Here is a 23,065-nt window from a genome sequence, read left to right on the forward strand (position 1 = left end):
TGGAATAAAACAGACCAAATCAATGCAGTCAACATGCAACACAACCCAGATATTTTAGCAATCACAGAATTATGAAAAAAGACAACTCCTCAGATACACCACCTATTTCCCTGCTATAACTACTGCTTAGATGCCAGACCAGAACTCTGAAAAAACATCCCTTTTTAAAAATCCTAGCTGAAAATTCTAATTTTAGCTTATGCAAACCCCAATAATTAAACCTTACCAAAGTAGTTACTAGTCAACATACCCACAAAACATAACAAATCATTCCACCTGGCTTTAGCCTACCTCCTACCTCTGTCATCCATAAACAAATTCAACACCCTGTTACAAAATATTACCTCCACCAAAACAAATGCACATGACCTTTTGTTTATTGAAAACTTTAACCTTAATATGCTGAGTCCAGTCCATGACAACATACCAGGCCTCATCATGAAGTATAACCTACAGCAACTTGTAGAGCAAACTACAAATCTAAAAGCTATTAACCAGTGCCTCCTACACCTCGTAATCACTGACAGCCAAATATTAACCACTAATATAACAGCCACCATGTATCAACGACCTACTTCATCAGTTGTCTACTACATTCCCCCAACCAAGAGATCCTGTCACAACTGATCTCTTTTAGAGCTAAATCAAACTTCAGTATCAAAAAACTGAAATCTATCCTCAGCATCAAAGACTGTTCCATCATTTTAAATGTAACCATAGCCAACCTCATTGACTGCAGAATTATTCACTAACACCCTAAGAAATCTACAAGACTCCGGTTTCTCACCAATTAACAGGACTGTACAGTACCAAACGAATGACTGCTTAACTAATGACCTGACATCTTTACTAATTCTTGGAAAGCCAACCAAAATACAGGCACAAGAAAAATCTCTGTCTAGTTCAGAAAACTTTCAAAGCAAGCCATTAAGAGCATAAAACCTATCAAATTAAATCAATATAAAACTCCCTAATCAACACACCAGCACAATTCTTGAAAGAGTAAACCAACTCACAGGTAAAAATAAAGCATCATCTCATAAAATGGATCCCTACCAGATTATCGAAGTTTCAAAACTTTGAAAGTCATATGGTCAGGACCATATGATCGAAATTTTGAAACTTCCAGCATTTGGAATGGAGATAGTGGTACAGCATGGAACAGGAAATGTACCCTTTTCCGCAATGTAGTGTAATCTCAGAGTTGGTATATTCAATTTGCAGGGGCTGTGGGGGGTGCAGATAGGTTTGCCCCCCTGTAAGAACATTAAAAATAGATTTTTTTTTTTTATGTTTGAAGTTCCGAAACTTTGATCATATGGTCTCGGCCATATAAATTTGTTTCGGAACTTCTATAATCTAACGTAGATCCTATAAAACACAGCATACATTTTCCCTGTTAGACATCCTGTCAGAATTCAGCAACCAACCCACAGCCTATCCCTCCACAAGAAGCAAACCCCCATCTCCAGATCCCCCCCTATATTTACTAGTTTTATTTCAAGCATATTAAATTAAAAGACAGAGTGGCATTTCTAGAAAAGCTAAAATTTGACAGCCCACCAGGATATGATGGCATTCACTCCTGGTTCATCTACTAGTGCACGGATTACATCACAATACCCCACCAGCATAAATTTAGTCTGTGCCTAACACATAACACTATGCCAGACATATGTAAACGTGCTTTAATAAACCCAGTGACAGATCACCCTCAAACCCACCAAGCTCTCATACTACCATCCAATCTTTACCCTTCCAAACCTGGCAAAAATCCTTGAAAAACTTATTCACATCCAGTTAACACAATATATATCAGACTATAGCATCCTCTCTAACAAAACACCATGGATTTTGGTCTGCTAAGAGCACCTCAACATCCATTTATATCCCAACTGATGATCCCTTAACAGGGATGGGCAAAAGACAAGTCACAGATAGAATCTTTATCAACCTGAGAAAGACATGTACTCTAATAGATCACAGTCAGCTATATACCACCTTCTTTATATAGGCATTAGCCCAAATGGCAGTACCATGGTTCCAAAATTATCTGCCCAATCATCACGCCTTTGTTAAAATTCTTTCCTTTTTCTCTCCACTGGCCACTCTAAAGCAAGGTGTTCCAAAAGGTTCCATTCCTTCCCCACTCATTTTCTCCATATATTTAAACAAACTGTCCCAGGATCTACATCATCACCTACTCTTTATGCAAATAATATGGTAGTATACCATTGAAATCCCTCACAGCTTTACAAAAACAACTTTGATAGACCTCCTCCTCTACCCGATTCACTAGTTCAGTAACAATGAACTTATACTCGATTCATCCAAAACAAAAAAAATGCTCTTTGGGGCAAAGTGAAAACTAAGCAAAGCTACTACCACACTACAAATCACTGATCACAACAATGTCAAATAAAAAAAAATAATAATTTAAATATGTGGAACTCTGGCTAGATCTTTCTCTCATCTTCTCCCTCCACTTAGACAACACAAAAAAGAAAATGAAACCACTACTTTTTTGTGCTAATAATATGTCCGCATTCCTCTCAAAGCCCTCCAGAACTATAACAGGAAAAGGCATTTTACTATCACATCTTGAATACGGCCTTCCCTTGACAGCATATGCTTTAAAATAAAATCACACTCTCATTCAAAGATTCGCCCATAAAATGTAGGCTCGTCACATATGCACCAACAGAAGAACGTTATTGCATAACAGTATAAAAAGCAAAATGTTTTCTTGTCAAACAAAGGTAGCAGGCCACCTTGCTCTCCACTAGCTTCCAGACTAAGACGAAACTCCCAAATCTACAACCTTAGAAATGTATTGGGCAACTCAGGCAAATGTATAGTGTACGAAAGATGCTCAGTATGTCATGTATTACTTTTTTGCACAAAGTACTTACACATATGAGGACTGTATGCAAATTACATTGTATGTAACCTGTATGAGCTGAAATAACAGAAATATGACTTGACTGTGTAAGATCAAATTATTATGTTATCACTGTGGGAGCAGAATATAAACTTTCAGCATGGGAGTGGATCTGTTTTCTGTCAATGGAAAAAGGGGAGTCAGATAGTTGTATTATGTGAAGACTGGGATAGTGCTCATGGGGGCTAATAAACAATAATGAAAGGACCTAAAATTACCCCCTCCCACACACACACACACACACACACACACACACACACACACACACACACACACACACACGCGCACACGCGCACATACACACACACACACACACACACACACACACATACACACACACACACACGCACAAATACACATACAGACACACAGACAGAATGCTATGGTAAGGCCATGATCCAAGGGCTCTGTTCAAAAAATGTTGCCACAGCATACCACAACAGCAAAAAGCTGAAATAACACAAAGGAAAATAATATTTTCCCTGCGGAATTTAATCAACAAATGCTAGGAAAATAGAATGTTAACATGAAGTGGTACACCACAAGACTGCTAAGTAGCATGAAACAGGGTTACAGAATGAAACAGCCGACATAAGCCCCACTGCAACAGAAAAGATAGTAAGGAGTTTTGGGAGACAGCAACAAATGGCCAAGGACATACAGGCAGCTGTAAACAGAATCACCTAGGGGAAAAAACACATGTAGCTTTAAAAAAGAAACACAGAGCACTGTCAACATCTACATCTTTAAAAACACATACCTGTACATCAGTTGCCATCCCCAAGCATGTTGCTCACGAAGACAGAGCAGAAAAACACCAGACAAGGTTTAATATCGAACAGAGATGTCCCGAGGAGGGTAGCAGCAGCTGAATGTAGATGACAGCATATCCTTAGTCACAGAGCAGCACAAAGACTATGACTTCCATTAGGGTTTAGACAGTATTGCAAGAGAGCATAGAAAAATTGCAGAAACATAGACTAACAGTAGTAAACACTATGATACTGAATGCAGGCCTGAAACATAGGCAAACTCATGGGGGAGGAAGGGAGTGGGAAAGATATACATGGTTAGCTTGAGTATACCAAAGTGAAGCGTGGAAAAGCAGCACTCACAACAGAGCTTAACAGTGTGAGCAGCAGGTACATGGCCAAAGCAGTCCATACACAGGCTAATAAACACAATGTTGGGATGTTGTGTTTATAAGGGGATGTCCAATGTACCACGTACCACATAGCAACAGGGGTTGAGGACATATGTCGAGGAGCATGTATGCGTGTCTCTACAGGACAGTAACACTTGGGATTTGGAATGTGCAATATGGCTGATGTACACAAATGCTAATGATGACAGGGATGTTACTGAGGTAAGCATGCATTTTAGCACCTGTCGATAACAGACATAGGGACAAGGATGCTGTTAGGTCATAATGATGCATCCACATCACAAGGTTTGCAACATGTATGAGGAGGATGTCTACAGACAGGCATAGCATGTCTGCTATGGCCATACCTATGTACATACAGTGATGACAATATGGGGTTTGCAACATGTATGAGGAGAATGTCTACAGACAGGCATTGCATGTCTGCCATGGCCATACCTATGTACATATAGTGACACCAGCACAGGGTCTGCATCTGTGCACACTACATATGCCATAAAAAGGGGAGGAATAAATAGTCAGCCAGTGGACTTTGGATGGAGGAAGGATAGAAAAGTATAGCTGTGAAGAACAGTTTTAGGGTTACCTGCCACTATGCTGTGTGTGGAGCACACACTTTGTCAGCACACATAATCACAAAGTACAATGTGGACAAGTATAGCAGTACAACACACGACACAAACCCATCCACTCTGTGCACCTGTATGTGTACAAGCATTCATTTTAATCTCATTGAGGGCAGAGGAGCTATGACGAAGTAAGATCCCTGTCTAATATTAGTGGAGTCACTGGACATCATGGTTACATTAATAGCACAGTAATGTAATATCTATGTTCTTGTGCAGTATGTACTCAGATTGCAATGCTTGCTAAAACAGGAGATTTTTCTTGTTTTAAATGTGTTAATATTCCACTGCATATGATGACACTCATCTGTATCCTGTTGTGCAATATTTCATTTCAGCACCTGCACTGGGCTGTAATGTGGGAATTCTCTCATGCATCAGTCCTGCAAACTGCAGTCAAGTTTAATATATACCTAACTTACTGTTTTCTAGGTGTATTCTGAAGAACTGTTTTGATACTTCTACCAAAATAGTTGCTGACAATTAGCAAGCAAAGCTGAAAATAAAAAAAAACATATTGTCTAGCTTTAACTTTCCCATGGCAACAGTCTTACAGTTGTCCTGTTATCTTGCATAAAATGTAAACTGTATGAATGCATGCATGTATGCAGAAGCTGAAGAAGGCTACCTTACTATCTTGTGCTTTTTTTTTCTAGAGATGCTATCATCACCAGCTCTATCAATTCTCTGACAAGTTTCTTCTCAGGATTTGTCATCTTCTCTTTTCTTGGCTATATGTCCCAGAAGCATAATGTGGCCCTTAAAGATGTAGCCAAAGATGGTAAAACTTCTATTATTGTATTTGCTGTTTTTCTGCATTTTATTAGCTGACATATATATTAATTGTTGCTCTCTAGTGAACTACAGAAGATACCATGATTCAGTTTTTGTGATTATTGGATGCATATAGTGAACAGAGAAACACATCTCACCATTTCTGGCCAAAGAAATATTTTTGTGTTATGACGTACAGTCCGCTGGAAGATTTTTTTCTTAAAAATGTTGTCTTAATTTTTAAGCAAAACAAGAAGAATATTTCAGTTTCAAGGCAGCACTACATAAAGTATTTAGAATTCAAGGCATCACAAAATGCATTTCATGAGAAGAATACTCATTGACAAAATGATGAATCTACAATGTAATAAAGAACTTAGTGATTTAATAAAACTTGCTAAGAAAGAGCAGTCATAAAAGCTTGGTTTGGGTTGCAACTAATAACCTATGAACAGAAAGGAGCACTGATATAGATGGGGCTGTGTTTTTAATACTTAACATCCCTAGGGCATAGCGAATAAATCTGGCCATTAATGAATTGCTGCCACAAACTAAATGAGTGTCAATGTATGGCTGAATACCAAGACCAAACTAAATTTTGAACTGAACCATCTTGCCACATTGGAGGATGTAGAATAAGGTGATGTTTTTTATTTTTGTTTATAAATACATTTCTTGAATGGAAACTTCAGATATTAGAAACAGACTAAGTTGCAAAAACTGACAGAAACTTAGTGAAACATTATCATTGAGAATATACAACAGGTAGATAAGTTATATCATCATAGATATAATGCTATGATTGAACAAGGTATGGTAGCATATATGGATAAGAAGTACAGTGCCTAGCATACAAAGAGGGCGGTTGACTAAAAATATTCAAGTCAATCTGTTGCAACTGAATTTTATGGCAGGGTATTTACTCTAAATACTGTATAAAAATCAACCAAGAAAACAATATTATTAATGGGAATGTATATAGAACTATTGCTGTCTAGTATATTTCACCCACATGTTCATTTGTTCTTTTGTTTTTCTTCTTAATATTTACAAGGGGATACAGGGTTGCACCATATGCAATCTGACTAATGAATTTGAAAACAGAAAAAAAAAACTTATTTTCTGCCTTTACTTAAGTTGACTAGCAGTTCTAGCTGCTTTAAGCTGCTTTCCATATTGGCTGATAGTGCTTTGCATTTTATCTTCTATACTGAATAAATCTGTTTAGACAGGTGTTGAGGCCATCATGGATTCAGTGGTGATTGATGTAATTGATTGTTGGACTAATTGCTGTAGGTCCTGGGTAGCTTAGAGTCCTTGAGCTTCAGATTTCACCTGCGTTTCATTGGTTATTTGTTTTTTGTTAAGTATTTACTGCACATATCTGTGCTGAGCATAGTACTGTCTCTGGTAGTGGAAGGTCCATAGCAGGTAGTGCATGCAAGAAAATTCTTCCTTCTGTGTACTACCAAAAGGTACCTTCTTTTAATTCCTGAGAGTTAATTATCTACTTCTGTTTTGCCTAATTGGCTTGTACTGATATGAGCAAGCTTCCTCTTAGTTGCACTGTTTTGTGGAGCCTGGGTATTGGCTGTGCTGAACTTATCACTAGTCTGACAAACTTCCCTTCTGTATTATTACCCCAGCTCCTCTTCAGTTCCTCACATACCTTTGTCACTCTGCAGCACTGGTCATCATGGCGAGACAACAGACTAACCCCCTTTTATTTCTGGCCTTAGAGCTCATAGAATCCTAAGGCAGTATAAGAACTGCCTCAGACTTACTAAACTTTTACTTCTGCTTAACCCAAAAGACTCTGTATGTGAAAGCTGTAATAACTTTACTAAGCAGGAGGCATCTCTCTCTCTAAACTATTTCCACACACACCTATGAAACATCCACATACTGCAGACACAAAACTGTCTTCTGCTGATGCTGTTATAAAATCTCTATCCAAGCATCCTAGAATTCCTAAGCATCAGCCTAAACTCTCTAACTACTGCAGGCTGCTCAGCATCAACAGCCCTTAACCAGCATACAGCTCAATCTGGCACTACAAGAGACACAGCCACAAGTTGCACAATTAGCATACAGAAGCCCTTAAGGCAGCAAATCCAAATTGGTTCACCTGATAACATCTTGGTTGTATCTGACTCAATAGACAGACACACAGATGCTGCACTCATCAGGCTGAGCAAAGACACAATGGCAGTTAGCTGCCTCTCAGTTGCCAGGATGCAGTGTCACTTAAGCTCTCAAGCCCCTTCGTTCCAGGTGCACACATGACCTGGTGATTGCTCACATGGGACTGAATGTCCAGGTGCACACATGACCTGGTGATTGCTCACATGGGACTGAATGACTTAAGATGCACCTCCTTGGATCATATGAAGAGAGACACAATGGAGCTTTCAGAATATGCATCTAAAATGGCTGTGAAACTAATACTCAGGAGTATCCTACCATCACCAAATCATGCAGCAATACCAACAAAAAACAATTTACGTTAATTATTCACTTAGCTATTGCTATCATTCTAAGGGGGATCCTGTATTTATCAGCCTGGGAGGAGATGTTCGACAACCCCATCTACTTTTTGTAGTGAATGGTTTGCATTTCCCACCTCATGACTACTGTATATCAGTTAAGAACCTTATATTCCCCATCATGCCTTTTTTAACGAAGGCTAGACTCCTTAGGTTACCTACATAACCGACAGCAATAAAATATCTAAAGGTAACCGTTCTTAATGCTAGAAACCTTAAGTTGCATTTCTTGCAGGCATAGTTACTAAAACATGCTTTCAGAACAGTGAAAGCTCCCCTGCAGTGCAAGGTTTTAATGCTTACCACTCCTTCAGACCTAGCTTTGAAGTGGACAGTGCAGGACAATGATCTTGAACTTTTTCACATCCTTCACAAAGCCTAGTACCACATCATAGCCAACTACCATATCCCCCTCCATGACACCAGCAGACCATGAGGCACATCTAAACAAATTTACAACCCTCACTATAGAACTCACCACTATTCTGTTGGTTAACTTCAATTATCCCTGTTTCGACTAGGGATCCTGTATCACCACAAATAAGTATGCACAGAAATTCCTGGGCTTCTTTAATGACAACTCTTTGGACCAAGTAGTCCAAATCCCAACAAAGGGCTCAAAAATATTGGACCTGGTCCTCATGTATATAGCCCACTCATGTTCAGTCCACTCTGCTGTAGCACATACTTAGAGTGTAAGATGAGTTACTGTAAAGCCTCTCCGTCTACTGTAAGGCAAATCCACTCCAGCTAACTGATGACTTGATGAAATTCAAACCTCCTACTCACCTCAATGAACCCACCTCACATACTGCCATATTCAATGTCCTTCTGTAAGCTTGTATTGTAGCCTTGGTCCTCCTAAGGCATAAATGCAGAGCCAAATTGAAGAACAAACCCATCTGGTAGAACCCCAGTATTAAACAATACAATAAGAGCGAAGAAAGTGATAGCCCATAAAAGCAATCTTAACCCTCCATCAGTTATAGAACTCAAAAACATCAACAAAGAACTTAGAAACAAAATCAGGTTCTCCAAGAACAAGGTGAATTGAGAATTTCTACAAATCCATATTCAGTTAAAAGTAACACCCAGCAATGCTGAAGTAATACAAAATAATACTGCATACTTACTTGCCAATGTATTAGTGGATGAGTGCAGCTCAAACATTACTCCCCTCCCTCTCCCTAATTATATACAGGACATTAGCATGCCTACACAAACTCCTCAATCCCTTCCCAGGAAATCCTAAGTGCTCTAGCCAAGGCTAAGAATGCTAGGTGCATGGGCCCTGATGATATGCATGCTATCGTCTTGTTAGTGCCAACCATTGCCTAGGAGACTTGTTATTAATTCTATTCAATCTTACTGGAGTCTGCATGTCCTCCCTGCAGTCACATGGTTCTCTTCTGGGTACTCAGGTTTCCTCCCACATCCCAAACACATGCTGCAGGTCTATTGGCCCTAGATGTGAGTGTGTGAATGTGTGTGCCTTCTGTGGAAGGTTGGGCATGGGCTGGCAACTCAACACCATAAAACTCCACTGCCAATCACTCTGCACACTGTTGTTCTGCTGTGGCAACCCTAATGGGAAAAGCCAAAAGGAGAATAAGATCTCAACCTCTCCACTGGATTCATGCCAGAAGTATGAAGAACTGCTGTAGTTATCAAACTCCACAAAGGGGGACCCATACTGATCTGGGCAAATACAGACCCATAGCCCTTACCAGACTTATCTGTAAGGCAGTGGAGCCCATCATTATGGGACTTATTAACAGGGAAATTGGCAATCTTCAAACCCTGCACCTAAGCCAGTTTGGATTTGTTAAAGGTATATCTCATTTCTTAAACTTGTCGGACGTCTTTGAACAGGTCACTGAGGCATTAGACTTAGACAAATGGTTTCAACTTAGCCAAAGGCTAATAAGACATATTCTGGAGTCTAAAAGTAGGGTCAGGGTACAAGAACAGTAAGAGAACAAATAATAAAATAGAAATAATCCAATGACAATTTATCTATGTTGTGAAAGTCTTCATTTTAAGAAATGACACTCCGATGTTACAAGAAAAGCAAACCACATTGTATTCCTCTAATAACCAACAACATTTTATTTTCCTATTTGCAAATAGGCAAGCCTCATTTTCAGAACTGTCATACTGTTAGTTTAAAAAAATACTCAATGAACAATCTGAAACTTTGACTTTTTATGGTCAATTCTAGCAGGCTGTGCTTATATTATTTTAAGATTTTCTGATTATTACAAAGATATCACTTAATTTTAAGCGAATGTTTATAATTTTTCTGAGAAATGACAAATATTTTATTTTTTACATCAAATGTTAACGTTTTGAACAGTTTGTTTTGGATAAGCTTTATATGAAATAACAAATGATACAAGTGATACAGTCTAGAAGTGCATGTTTAGTAAAACAATATATGGCAATGTATTTGGCCTTACAGAAACACTAAATCTGCATCTAAGACAAGTTACAGAGTACATATGTAAGCCTGTACACTTATTAAAGAAATTAGGAAACTCACATTTCAGCTCTACTGTGCAAATCACAAATAAACATTACTTATAGGTGGTCTTAAACAAATAGCCTTATATAAAAGATGCACTCGGAGATATGGAAAAGCTACATGAAAACATCAGGTGTCACTGCAGATTATTTTTTTCTAGATCTAATAGTTCTTAGTCTTGGAATTTTGACTATCACAAATAGAGACTTCTGCTATCTGAAACAGAGACGAACAGAACAATAATATGACTGCAATTGTTAAGAAGAATTCAGCTTGAGGTTCCAAGACTGTAGGCAATAATGAGAACACAATATAATCTTTGATAAACTAGCTGCACCAACTTATCCTTTGTCAAGGGACATGCAACTCTGACCACTCAAATGTATTACAAAATTACTTTTTAAGTAATGATTAGATTTGAAAACACATTTCCACTACAACTGAAGGATAAAAAGTTTTTGTATCTTTCGGCTTTTCCCGGTTAGGGGTCGCCACAGTGGAAATCCGGTCCGCTAATGATTGGTAGCAGATTTTTACGTACCGAGTTGCCAGCCCTGACGCACAACCTTCAACGAAGGTACGCCCATTCACACATGTCTCCACACAGAAGACGCTTTAGCTGTGAATCGAACAGGACAACATCTTTCTGTGAGACGGCAGCGCTACCGCAGCACCACAAGGATAAAAAGTATGAACACATTATTATACAGACAGTGGCTTGAGAAACTAGATTTGTACTCTCTGGAAGACGGAATGCTGAGACGAGACATGATTTTCATCTATAAAGCATTTAAGGATAGATTTCCACATGACAATATTGGCTTACATCCCACTGAGCATTCCCAAAAATCTAAGAAATGCAAAATTATGTAACAGAGCAGGGATTAGTATTCATGGAAAAGGAGAAAATGGTGCAGTGAAAGTTTTGTTAAGATACTGAAAAGCTTGCAAGTAGTGTTAGGTTCACTGATACCATAAACAATATTAAAGTATTACTTGATGGCTCCACTGTGTCCCGTTAACATATTCAAGCTGGTATCACAAACTCTTGGCAACAATGTGTCATAAATGACAGCTCAAATACATACATTTTCATAATGCATGTACTCAATCCAATTACATTTTCAACAAATGAAACAAATCAGAAAAATGCTCTTGTTCTTGAACCCTTCAAGTGGTGGACTTTGCCCCACTATATCCTTTACTCGATCATCACAGCACCCTGGAGAAAATGTTTCTCCCAGAGTCTAGGAAATAGGACCTTTCACTACATTGTGTTGATAAATGAAATGAGCAGCACACAAACAACTGCTAACTCACGTTGATATGTTCAAGCAGTGTAACTTCATCTTGGGTGATTCAAGCAAGTTATTGTAACCAATATTTATCCCCGTTACCATTGCAAGACAAATGCAATGCTTTATAACTGAGAATCCTGAATGCATATCACGCTATGTCAGCATTATAAATCTTATACTATTCAAAGGACAGAATCTATTCTCAGGAAAGTTTTTTTTTTTGTAGGATGAAAGCGCTAAAGTAAAGTTTATATTTTCCTTATTGTGTTGCTTTGTCTTTTACTGTTTTTTTTTTTGGCACCTGGAATACATACTGCTTTGTTATTTATTAAATCTTATACTATACTGAACACTCATATTATTTAGAGTGAAGAAATACCAGCCATTTTAACTCTGATGAGTTCAAAATTGTTTAATTTCTTATAACTTCATCTAAAACAGTTATTCTTTCCTTTTCTTACTGAATACTCAGCTAAGCTGCTTCTAATGACCATTGTTTACCCTTTGCTCTTCAAACCTCTTAGCTGCTATGATTTAAGCATAGTGCTGTGAGTCTTGCCCTCAGATTTAGCATTGCTCCTGTCTTCAAATGCTATGAGGCTGAGAAGTACCTCTGCAGGGCATAAGGCCAAACACACGGTCTATTTAATGTATCCATTCCTAACCAAGTTTTGAGCTTATGAAAGTTTGGTTTATTAAGGCATTGATGCCTTAGCACACTTTTTTAAAACTAGTGATAGGCCTGAACAATGATATGAATGTGATATATGAGCATTTATCTACCTAGCTACTAGATACATGATGATAGAATGATATCTACACATACAGAAGTACACACACACACACACACACACACACACACACATACATGTGCACATACACACTTATTTGCATATCGCACCCTGGTTTAAGAGTAACATGATATATCAAATGTTCTTTTATGATTCATTTCTTGATCCCCCCATGCCTGCTAACTCCCTGTGCCTTCAACTATCATGCTCCAATCTGGGATTGCAAAACTGGTGGGGCCATTATCCAGGCAGCTTACAGAGAGGTTATTAATTTAATCCATACTTTGTTCTTCCATGTACGCCCGGTGCTATTTAAGTTGGGGTAGCACAATGTATGTAACATGGTATTGTCAATTACTTCCACATGTGATGTAACCCTTAAATGACCCTGTCTTCCTTCAAAGAAGTTTCCCTTTAGATCCTCTGGCTTCCAACAGTGGAATATCAACTAACATGCGCTCTGAAAACAAATGCCTCCCTTCGCTTCTGGAGTGAGCTATACCAGTAGTTCTCCATCATTCCTCTCCACCACCATCCCCAGTTGGTTCCTTTGATGTCCAACCTTTTATTCAATCCTTTTTGCTCATAGTTATGGCCTTATCCTTCTAAGACACAGAGCCAACTAATATGATAAATGAAGTTGGGGAGGCTAGAAACATAGCTTTTAATTCTCTTGAAATGCTTTGCCCCAAACTGTTATTATGATATGGGTTTCACCACCACCAATCTGAAATAATAGTAGCAACTCTGAGACTAAATCATCTCAATTACAGTAACATACTGAGAAGCGTTAACTAGTGCTGACAAATCTTGTCTCATTTAACAGGAAATGCTCTTATTTTTGCCACTATACCCCTAAGGTAGTGTAACCTCAGAGATGTTTATGGTTAGTAAAGGGATGCAGAGAGCACTGATAAACATAACATCCATAGATACATTTATATTTGCTTGCTGTGCCCACTGTGCTGACAGGAATCTGGCAAACTGCTTCCCAACATACACAGACATAAACACAAACACTCACAAATACAATAAGGAGTTGTTGGTAGTCTTTCTAATCCTATGGTCTGATTTTGAAGTTAGGTCATTAGCACTGCAAGCAGAACTTGTACTCTTTCTCATTTGTATCAATCATTTCATTAAACCTTATATTAACAAACAGCCTAAGCTGTCATCATTTTAATTTTAGTAAGTGGTAATACATTTAGTTTAGCTGTTAGTAATGTGTAGTTTTTTATCTGTAGCATAAAGGGGAAATGAAGGTTCTCTTGTTTTATTTTACCTTTTACACTCCCACAAATCAAATGAGGTGGCACTCAATAGACATGAGGAAAGAAGAGTAAAGATGTGCCTCTTTTAGCACTTGCCCAGTTTGGCTTCTAGATGAAACCATGCTATTTAAGTTTGACAGTGACATTTCCTTCAATATAAACCTTTACTGTGGTTTGAAATGTCTTTTATAATCTGTTATTTTGTGGATACTAGGCACATATTACTTATATCAGAACAAACTTTACTACCTCAGGACCATCCTGAAATATGCCAGTAAGGAAATTCAAAGCACCATTAGGAAGTGCAAGCAGCATTACTGACTTAAGACCACTACAGATATCAAAGGAACAAGTCTTTCTTTAATTATGTCAGAAAATTAAGGAATAATGTTAACCACTGCACTGTGCACATCCATAATAATATGACACATTCCAAGCCCAAGAATAGAGCCAATATAATAACAGCCAAATTTAGTGCTAACATTACCTCAACTACCCTTAATGTTGTGCACACTATCCCTGAAAATGTAGTTTCTCCTGAAATCACCTTGGAGCAAGTCATAGATGCCCTGTAAAAGGCTAAAAATAATATTTCTTTGGAACCAGATAAAATACCAGGCTGCATTCTCATCATTACCAGATATGCACTATCTCAGACATCAGCCTAGCTATAAAGTTTGTCATTGATGCCTGGAGAACAATCACTGTGCTTGTTCTACACAAGGGTAGCCCTTTTATAGACCCAGGAAGTTACAGTACTAGCAGCCTCATCAAACGTATATGCAAAACTATGGAATATATCACAGCAGAACTCATTTATCCAGACATACACAACTTAATTGACCTATACCCCACTCAGTCTGGTTTTGTGAAGGGCAGATCCTGTTTTCTGAACCTACAAAACTTCTTTGAGTAGGATACAGAAGGTGTGAACAGTGGTCATTCTGTGCACACTGCTTATCTTGTCTAGGCCAAGACTTCTGACACTACACCATATGCTGGTACAGTGGTCATTCTGTGCACACTGCTTATCTTGACTAGGCCAAGACTTCTGACACTACTCATCATGCTGGTATTATTGAAAAATAAGGTAAACTTAATGTAGCTTAATGTGGCCCATTGATTGCAAACTGGCTAGCCAACAAATCCAAAGTAGTGAAAGTTGCAGATACCCTATTTAAATATAAAACTGGAAATAGCAGGTACCACAGAAATCAGTGTTGGGCCCTCTCCTATTTGGCATTTATTTTGCACACATCAGTGTCACAATCCCTGAAGTGCTGATGATGAAGTTTACTGATGACTACAGGCTGAGCACTGTTATCTGCTCATCCACTGATGCTAAACTGATACAACAAGGGCAGAAATATGCACATACCTGGCATGCTGAAAACATTTTCAAGATCAATTTAAAAAAGTGCAGCATAGGTTCATAGGTTCATATGAGGTTACTAGGCAACTGGCCCTGAGGCCCTTATAAGCCTAGCCAAGAGTTTAGCCCATGTTTAGACAAGTCAGCACCCAGAGCCCCTGTCCAGCAGGGACACAGGTGAAATCCCAGAAGTGTATATTCTGTTTCCCATCCAGTTATCCAGGTTGCCCTTAAAAAGGAATAATGAGGTGCTCTGCTTGACATGGAGAGGGAGTCTATTCCACAGATGGGGGAGTCTCTGGGACACAACTCTGTCCCACCAACAAGTACTATTGATATCACAGACCAGGTTGAGGTCGTGCATGCAGGTTACTTGAATGGAGCTTGACTTGTGGATATGCAGCAGACCCACCAAGGTGGGGTCTGAGATTGCTTTGTATGCCAGACAGAGGTGACCTCTGAGGAGTCTGTATGAAACTGAGTAGAGGGACGGGGATTTTAGCCTATCTGTGTAGGGTAGGTGTTTGAGGCCCTGGATTCTCCTGGTGAGGAACCTCTGTGGTCTCTCCAGCTTTTGCTTGTGTTTTGCGAGGTACATGCCGAAGAAGGCATTGTACTCAATAAATGGCCTTATAAGGGAAGAATACAGGGATCTTATGACCTCTTTGTCCCTGGATGAGATACCCTTACTTATGAGGTAGGGCATGTAGAATGCTTTCCGTACAATGGAAGCAACATGGTGGTCAAAAGTTAGGTTGCTATCAACCTGGGTGCCCAAATCACTCACTACTGATTGTGTACTTAGGACGTTATTATTAATGTGATAATATGTGGGGACATCACTCTCCCCAAAGGGGATGATGATGCATTTTTTGGCATTCAGCTTGAGGCCATGTTTCTGGCACCAGTCATTTGTTTGGGTGAGACCCTCTTGGGGGATGTCCACCTCACTTGGGGAATTGATGACTGTGCCCAGCTTGCAGTCATCTGCAAACTTGGTCAGCCATAGCCGACTGGTTTCGGCCTGAACCTCAGAGAAGTATATCCTGAATAACAGAGGCCCCAAGACTGATCCCTGAGGTATGCAGCTTGTTACGGTTCTACTGCTTGAGGTGGCTTCCCCTATTTTGATTAGGTGGGTTCTGTCAGTGAGCCAGTTTGCTACCCATCTGGTAACATATGGATTGATGCCTAGTTGAGAGAGTTTATCTACTATGCCTGAGTGGGGAATAGTGTCGAAGGCTTTGGCCAGGTCAAGGTAGGTGGTGTGCACCATCTTCCTCTCAGCATAGTATCAGTTGGCAAAAAAAAATGCTTTTACTTCATATAAATGGTATTCCACTTCAAACCAATATGGTCATAAGAGAGCTGAGTACTTATGTAGATAACTCTGTCTTATTCGATCATCATGTTAACACCACAGTCAGGAAATCCATGCATCTGACCCAGTTAATTTCCAAGAGAATATCTTCAAGATCAAAATAAGTCATCTTACCACTGTAGTTTTCCCTTATCAGACCCATTATCAACTATAATTCTGCCTTTGATATATAAATATCCAGGTATACCACTCAAGTAGAATGATGGTTAACTAAACAGTAAAAGACCTTAAATCCTTTGACTATCCTGATCGGTTAGCACAGCTCTCCTTATACTCAATAGCCTACTGGCTGCTCCAAGATGACCCATGTCTTGCTTTTTGAGCTATGAAAGACCCAGTCCTATTAGACCTTTCAGTTCTTCACAAAACCAGTGGCTCTACAAATATCCATACTAGAGACCTAAATTTAAAACAAAAAATAAACAAAACTCACAGGACGGATAGGTTTCTAATTCAATATATCCCCAGCCTATACAATAAGTGACCGCAACATGTCAAGCAAGCTGCCACTTTGTCTGCCTTTAAGGTTAGTCTTGAAGATTGGATGGGTAGACACAGATTTACACCATGGGTATCATGTGTGCCCCTGTTTGATTTGAGATGTGAGCACGATTAAGTGCTTGTAAAATGTGGCAAGAACTTTAAAATGCACCTGTGTAAAGATGTATGTTGTTGGACATCTTATGTCTGCCCAGTGATCACTTGCCTACTTTTATTCCTGTGTACCTGCATTCCTATATCATTATTTGAAAAGGAAGAAGTTGAAAAGCAAAAAAGCAAACCCACTCTTTACAGGTATTAAAAAGCAAGTTGGATTTATATGGCATATGATATTGATATGTTTGTACCATTAGGTAACCCACTTCCATATTATTGTGGTAGATTTTATACTCTAACAACCTGCAGTAAATATTATATGTGACCAAAAACACTTATTCCTTGCAGCCAATTAATCTGAAATACTTCCAGTTTGCTGAGTGAGAACTTGAAAGTAGGCCCAAGTTCCCTTTAAAATAATTTGTAGAATTAAAAAAAAAACAATATGTGCTCTAAAAAACACCAAGAAATACTACCCCCACCAAAAAAATTAAATATATATATAAACAACTGTGCTTTTAAAGAAATTTACAATGAAATTTAAATTTACCTGAGAGCACTTTGGGGTTTGAAATACTAGGAGTCTTTCAAAAAAACAAAGAGGGTAATAGGGTAACATGGCGTGCAGTTCAAAGTCCCCAATTATAGACTTTGTGGTAGACTTAGAAATTTAGGCTTTCATAGAAGAACTGGTTCATGGACTTCCAAATAGTCAGCACTAGATTCAAGGTGAATATAGAACATATCATATCACAATAAAACAGAAACAGAAGTCTATGCCAAAATATGGGAAACAGTGATTTTACAAGAAAGCAAAGTTCTTTTCTGCTGTTTTCTTGTTATAGTTTATATATCTGTAGAAGCAAAATGTACATTTTAAAATATCACAAAGCTCTAAAGGTCCACCTATTAGTATCTTTTATGGAGCATCTGTGTGACACAGTTGCTGAACTAAAGATGCTATCTCTGTTGTAGTTTTCTTTTTCTGAGCTGTACTTTGTTAATGCAAGATCCATTATCAACCATTGTAACTCATTCCTCAACAACCAAGCAATCTTGACAGCTTTGAGAACTAAAAAGAAATTCGCATGAATCAATCCTTCAGCCTGTAATTTCAGATTATTAGATCCAAGCAGACATTTAATGTTAAATACTCATTCATTTGAATTACATACTAATATAGAAGTGGATCAGATTCTCATTTCTATACTCAACAACTCTGAGAAGGTCTAAGTATTAATGAATTGGACATATCCCACCACAGGAAGTTACAAAGAAATAAGAGAGGGGAGGTCACTTTGAGAAGAAGTATTTACTTTGAAAAAGGAATTCATCAAAGTTGAGATGTCTCTGGTAAAATATACAGTGATATACAGAATCAACAGCTTGAAGATGATGAAAATTTGACATCACTGAAGAGACTGATGGGAGTATTTTCCCAGACCTAGAAGACTGAGTAGCCTCTGCAACAGCTATGGATCTGGAGTCTTTGGAGTAATAAGTACACTGACAACAGCACATGGTAAACATGGTGACTTGTGTATATCGGCAGAAGCATGGGAGGACAATTATATATAATCACACAGATTGTCTGAGAGGTAACATCCTAGTCTATCTGTGCTGATGCAAGGCAAAGTTCAAAGCTCAATTTTATAAAATTAAAATAAATAACTGTGCAGTTTAAATGTGCATTAATTATAATTAAAGGAGCTAGTGTTTAGGCATACATTTCTAACAAGCAAAGCACTCTTAAGTATTTACTTTTTTGAGGTTTTTAAAGCATGTGATTTTCAGGGAACAATACACACCCCAACAATGATGTGAATATGAAGGACCATGAGTACAAAAATGCAGTCAAAAAAGGAATCTATTAGAAAGAGGGAATCTTCCCCTTTCCTCAGGTGTAGCAACCTCAATGTTGATTACATTAAGTAAGGAGATAAAGTACTAAATAAGGGGGAAGTCACGTTTTGACCACATGAAAAAAGAAGATATTGAATTGAATTACAATCCCCTTTTTAATTCAAATGGAGTTTAAAATAATATGATCTGAAGCAGCATTATAGAGACAGTTTCTAGTAGAAGAGAGTGAAGAACAGGGTTAACTATATACTCCCTTCTAGAAGATTAGCACTTTAGGTCATGGCACATGCTTATTTTGTAATCATGTTTCAGTGAACTTGTAGCTTGCACTTCTGTTTTATCATATTCATCTTAAATAAGTAACGAGTTAGCACATAGTTGTGTATATTAAAAATAAGAAAATATTCATAAACTTCTTTCTATGAGGGAGAAGGGAGAAGGGATTTATCCAGAGATCTTAAGTCCTTCTTTAATGAACATAGCTGTAGGTGAAAATGAGGTTAAGGGGAGTATGCAACATTTTTACTTGCTTTACTAATATTGCAAAAGGAGCTGCATGGTAACCAAATAATTACAGAAATATAATCAACAGCACTTTGAGCTAGGTTATTGGTCAGATACTTGACAATGGCCTAGGCCATGAATCTGTACACTCCTGTGGTTGAATAGAGGTGATGAATATCCATCTCTTTCATGAAAGCTTCCAGCTAGATTGCGGTTCACCCCAGATGTTAAGTGTTTAAACATTAATGCTCACTGTCAACTGTGAAGCTGTATTTGTTACAGTACATGAAACAGTTTCAGTTATGTTAGAAGCATTTCACTTCAGATCAGTGCATGATATAATGATTCAGTACATGTCAGATGGATACACCTGATGCAAATTCAATTCTATACTTATTTGCCAAGAGATTATATACTCAATATATATATTCAATAGCCATCTCCTCACTCCTACTCAACACGGGTTCTGTCCTGGCCACAGTACCATTACTGCTCTCCTCTCTTTCTTACACATTGTCAACCATGCCCGTGACTCTGGAGATATTGTCTCCACTGTTCTTCTTGACCTTTCCAAGGCATTCGACACGGTATCCCACACACTCCTTCTCAACCACCTTTCTAACCTCAGTCTTTCCCTCAGTTCCCTTTCTTGGTTCAAAAGTTATCTCTCAGATAGATCCCAAGCTGTGAAATGGCAAACGAGTACCTCTACCTTCCTACCTACCCCTACCGGAGTCCCTCAGGGTTCTATTCTCGGACCTCTGCTCTTTAATGTCTTTATCAATGATTTCCACTCTGCAATTCCTCATTCTCAAATTGTACAATATGCAGACGACTCCACTTTAATCTGCTCAGCCTCTAGCTTTCCCGAGCTCCAAGCCAAAACCCAATTGGCCTTCACAACCACAGAGAATTGGATGCTTCAAAACCATCTCTCCCTTAATGCCAATAAATCCCATATTATTCTCTTCTCCACCACAAAAGCTCTGCCTCTTGATGAGCCATCCTTCAAGATCTCCAGCCTCTCCCAGTCCCCAATAGAAGTTGTTAGTTGTGCAAAATTACTCGGAGTTACCATTGATGAACACCTGAAATTTAATACTCATATTCAACTAAACATAAAAAAAAACATCAGAAGCTCGGTATGCTTTACAGAAATGCTAACTTTCTATCTTTAACTACAAGACAAACACTTGCCTCTACCTACCTTCTCCCTTCTCTATTGTATGGTGCTCCTCTCATAACCAACCTCTCAGCTTCTATCTCCTCAAAACTTGAAAGTTGCTACTACAAAATCGCCAAATTTGCTACTAACTCTTCTCATTCTGCACACCATTGCATCGCCCTCCATAGTCGCCAATGGCTAGAACTCCCTAATCATCTCAATTACCTCCAACTTACTACTGCACACAAACTAATTTTTAAACCCACCGCTTGCCCTGCACTATCTAATATCTTGCCCTTCTACACTCCTCTCAGGCCCCTAAGATCAGGCCACCAAAATCTTCTTTCAGTATATAAACCTAACCGACCACCTGGCCACCTCCTACTTTCTTATACTATAGCAAAAAAATGGAACTTGCTTCCTCCCCTTCTAAGAGTCACTACAATCCATGAACAATTCAAATCTCTTCTCCGTTCTCACCTCTCCCAAAACTGAAAATGTAATTGTATACTTCCTACCTAGATTCCATTACATCCCAGTTCCAATTTTCTCCCTCTTGTCCCTCTTCTTCCAACTCTCTCCTCAGCTCCCCACCGTCTACTTCTTTATCTCCTTTCTCTCCCCTGTTTAAACTCTATATATATATTCCTTTTACATCCTCTCCTCCCCACTGCCTACATGCCTATTCTCACAAATGTATCTTTTACCTTTTCATAAGATGTACTTTTTCTACTCAAAAATAAAATGAATCTTAGTTTAACTGTTCTTTTTTATCTTCCTCCTGGCATCTCTTCTCCTTTAAATTCTTTGCATCTCCTTTTTCCTATACTTCTCCTCTGATTTACTTCTTTTGCATTTCATATCTATGTATAATTTCTTTTTTTTTTCTCTCTCTTCTATGCTAATGATACAATTGTATAAAAATGTTATTTTTGCATGTAAAATTGTTAAATGTGCTATGTTTTTAGAACACAGAGCCTTATGTGAGTAATGTATTTGTAATATGGAGCTTTTCTCTCCGGGCCTCCACTGAAAACGGGCTTTCAGGCCCAGTGGACTTCCCCGGTTATCAAACTGGAAATAAATAAATAAATTAACTTTGCAGTAAACCACTGTCCTCATTCAGATATAGTGTAGGGAATGAATGACACCTAGACAGATATTCTGGGCTCCCTATTGAAATATCAGTACTTGAGTGTTGACATACAGAAAAAAAAGACTGGAAATGCAGAACAGCAAATCTCAAACATAGCTCTTTTTCCTTTAAACTTATTTTTTGCATGAAGTCAAGCCCTACCCCACCCCCTATACGAGATCAGAGAAGACTTCTTTCAGGCCAAACATGGATTACCAGAATGTGATTTTATACTGGCTTCCTGTTTGATTGGATACCTGTTCTGGGACTGGGTAGTGATTATCCTAGGTAGATCGAAAGCTGATGGTGAGGCATTCAGGACAGTAAATTGTTCTATTCTTGGAGGAACCTGTAGGTTACACCTTTTCTTCTAGGATAAATAACATTTTACAAAAGTTTCGGCATATTCTGAAAACTGTTTGTAGGCATAATAGGGCAATTACAAAACATCTTAGTATTTTAAGGGGCACAAGACAGAGATGCCTGTTACACTTCTTTTATTCTGTGTTTTTAGAGCCCCTGACCTGGAAAGCAATAGAAGAAATAACAATGATTTTATATATATATATATATATATATATATATATATATATATATATATATATATTGTTCTTTTTATTTTCAAAAGTATGGTTATACACAAACAATGAATATTTTATGCACAGGCTTGAGAAACTTCTTGCACAAAACATTAGGATATCATTTTAATAAAACTAAATACAATACTTTATTTTTCTTCCAAAAGATATTTAATAAAGTTTTTTGAGATTACAAAAATTATATGTAAATATTTTGCAGGAAATTACAATTATAAAAAATTGCAATAACATGAACTGTATTTATAAAGCATATCTATCAAAGCGATATCCAGAAAAAGAGAGAAACAGAGAAAACTATGTAAGAAATGAAAAAAACAAATATAAAATATATAAAACATAATATATTAATTAGGAAAATGTATAGATAGGGTAAATATAAGAATAACACTGACTAAAATATAATAATGAAAATTTACTGAATTGCAATCAGACATTAATGAGTACCTATAATTATTCAGAAAGAGTACCATTGATGATTTAAAATGTTGTCATACTGCTGTAGTAAAATTCGTA

At 38.0% G+C, this 23,065-nt stretch overlaps 1 protein-coding gene across 1 annotated transcript in view; it reads left to right on the forward strand.

The window, feature by feature from the left end:
* SLC6A3 (solute carrier family 6 member 3) overlaps positions 1-23,065 on the forward strand; it is an 881,868-nt gene that overhangs the window by 436,855 nt on the left and 421,948 nt on the right. Inside the window, exon 8 of the mRNA XM_044065141.1 lies at positions 5,389-5,513. Coding sequence (XP_043921076.1) covers positions 5,389-5,513 — 125 coding nt within the window. The remainder of the gene's footprint in view (positions 1-5,388; positions 5,514-23,065) is intronic.

This window comes from Protopterus annectens, chromosome 3.part0, assembly GCF_019279795.1.
Source record: "Protopterus annectens isolate FY-2018-M chromosome 3.part0, PAN1.0, whole genome shotgun sequence".
Lineage (NCBI taxonomy): Eukaryota > Metazoa > Chordata > Ceratodontiformes > Protopteridae > Protopterus > Protopterus annectens.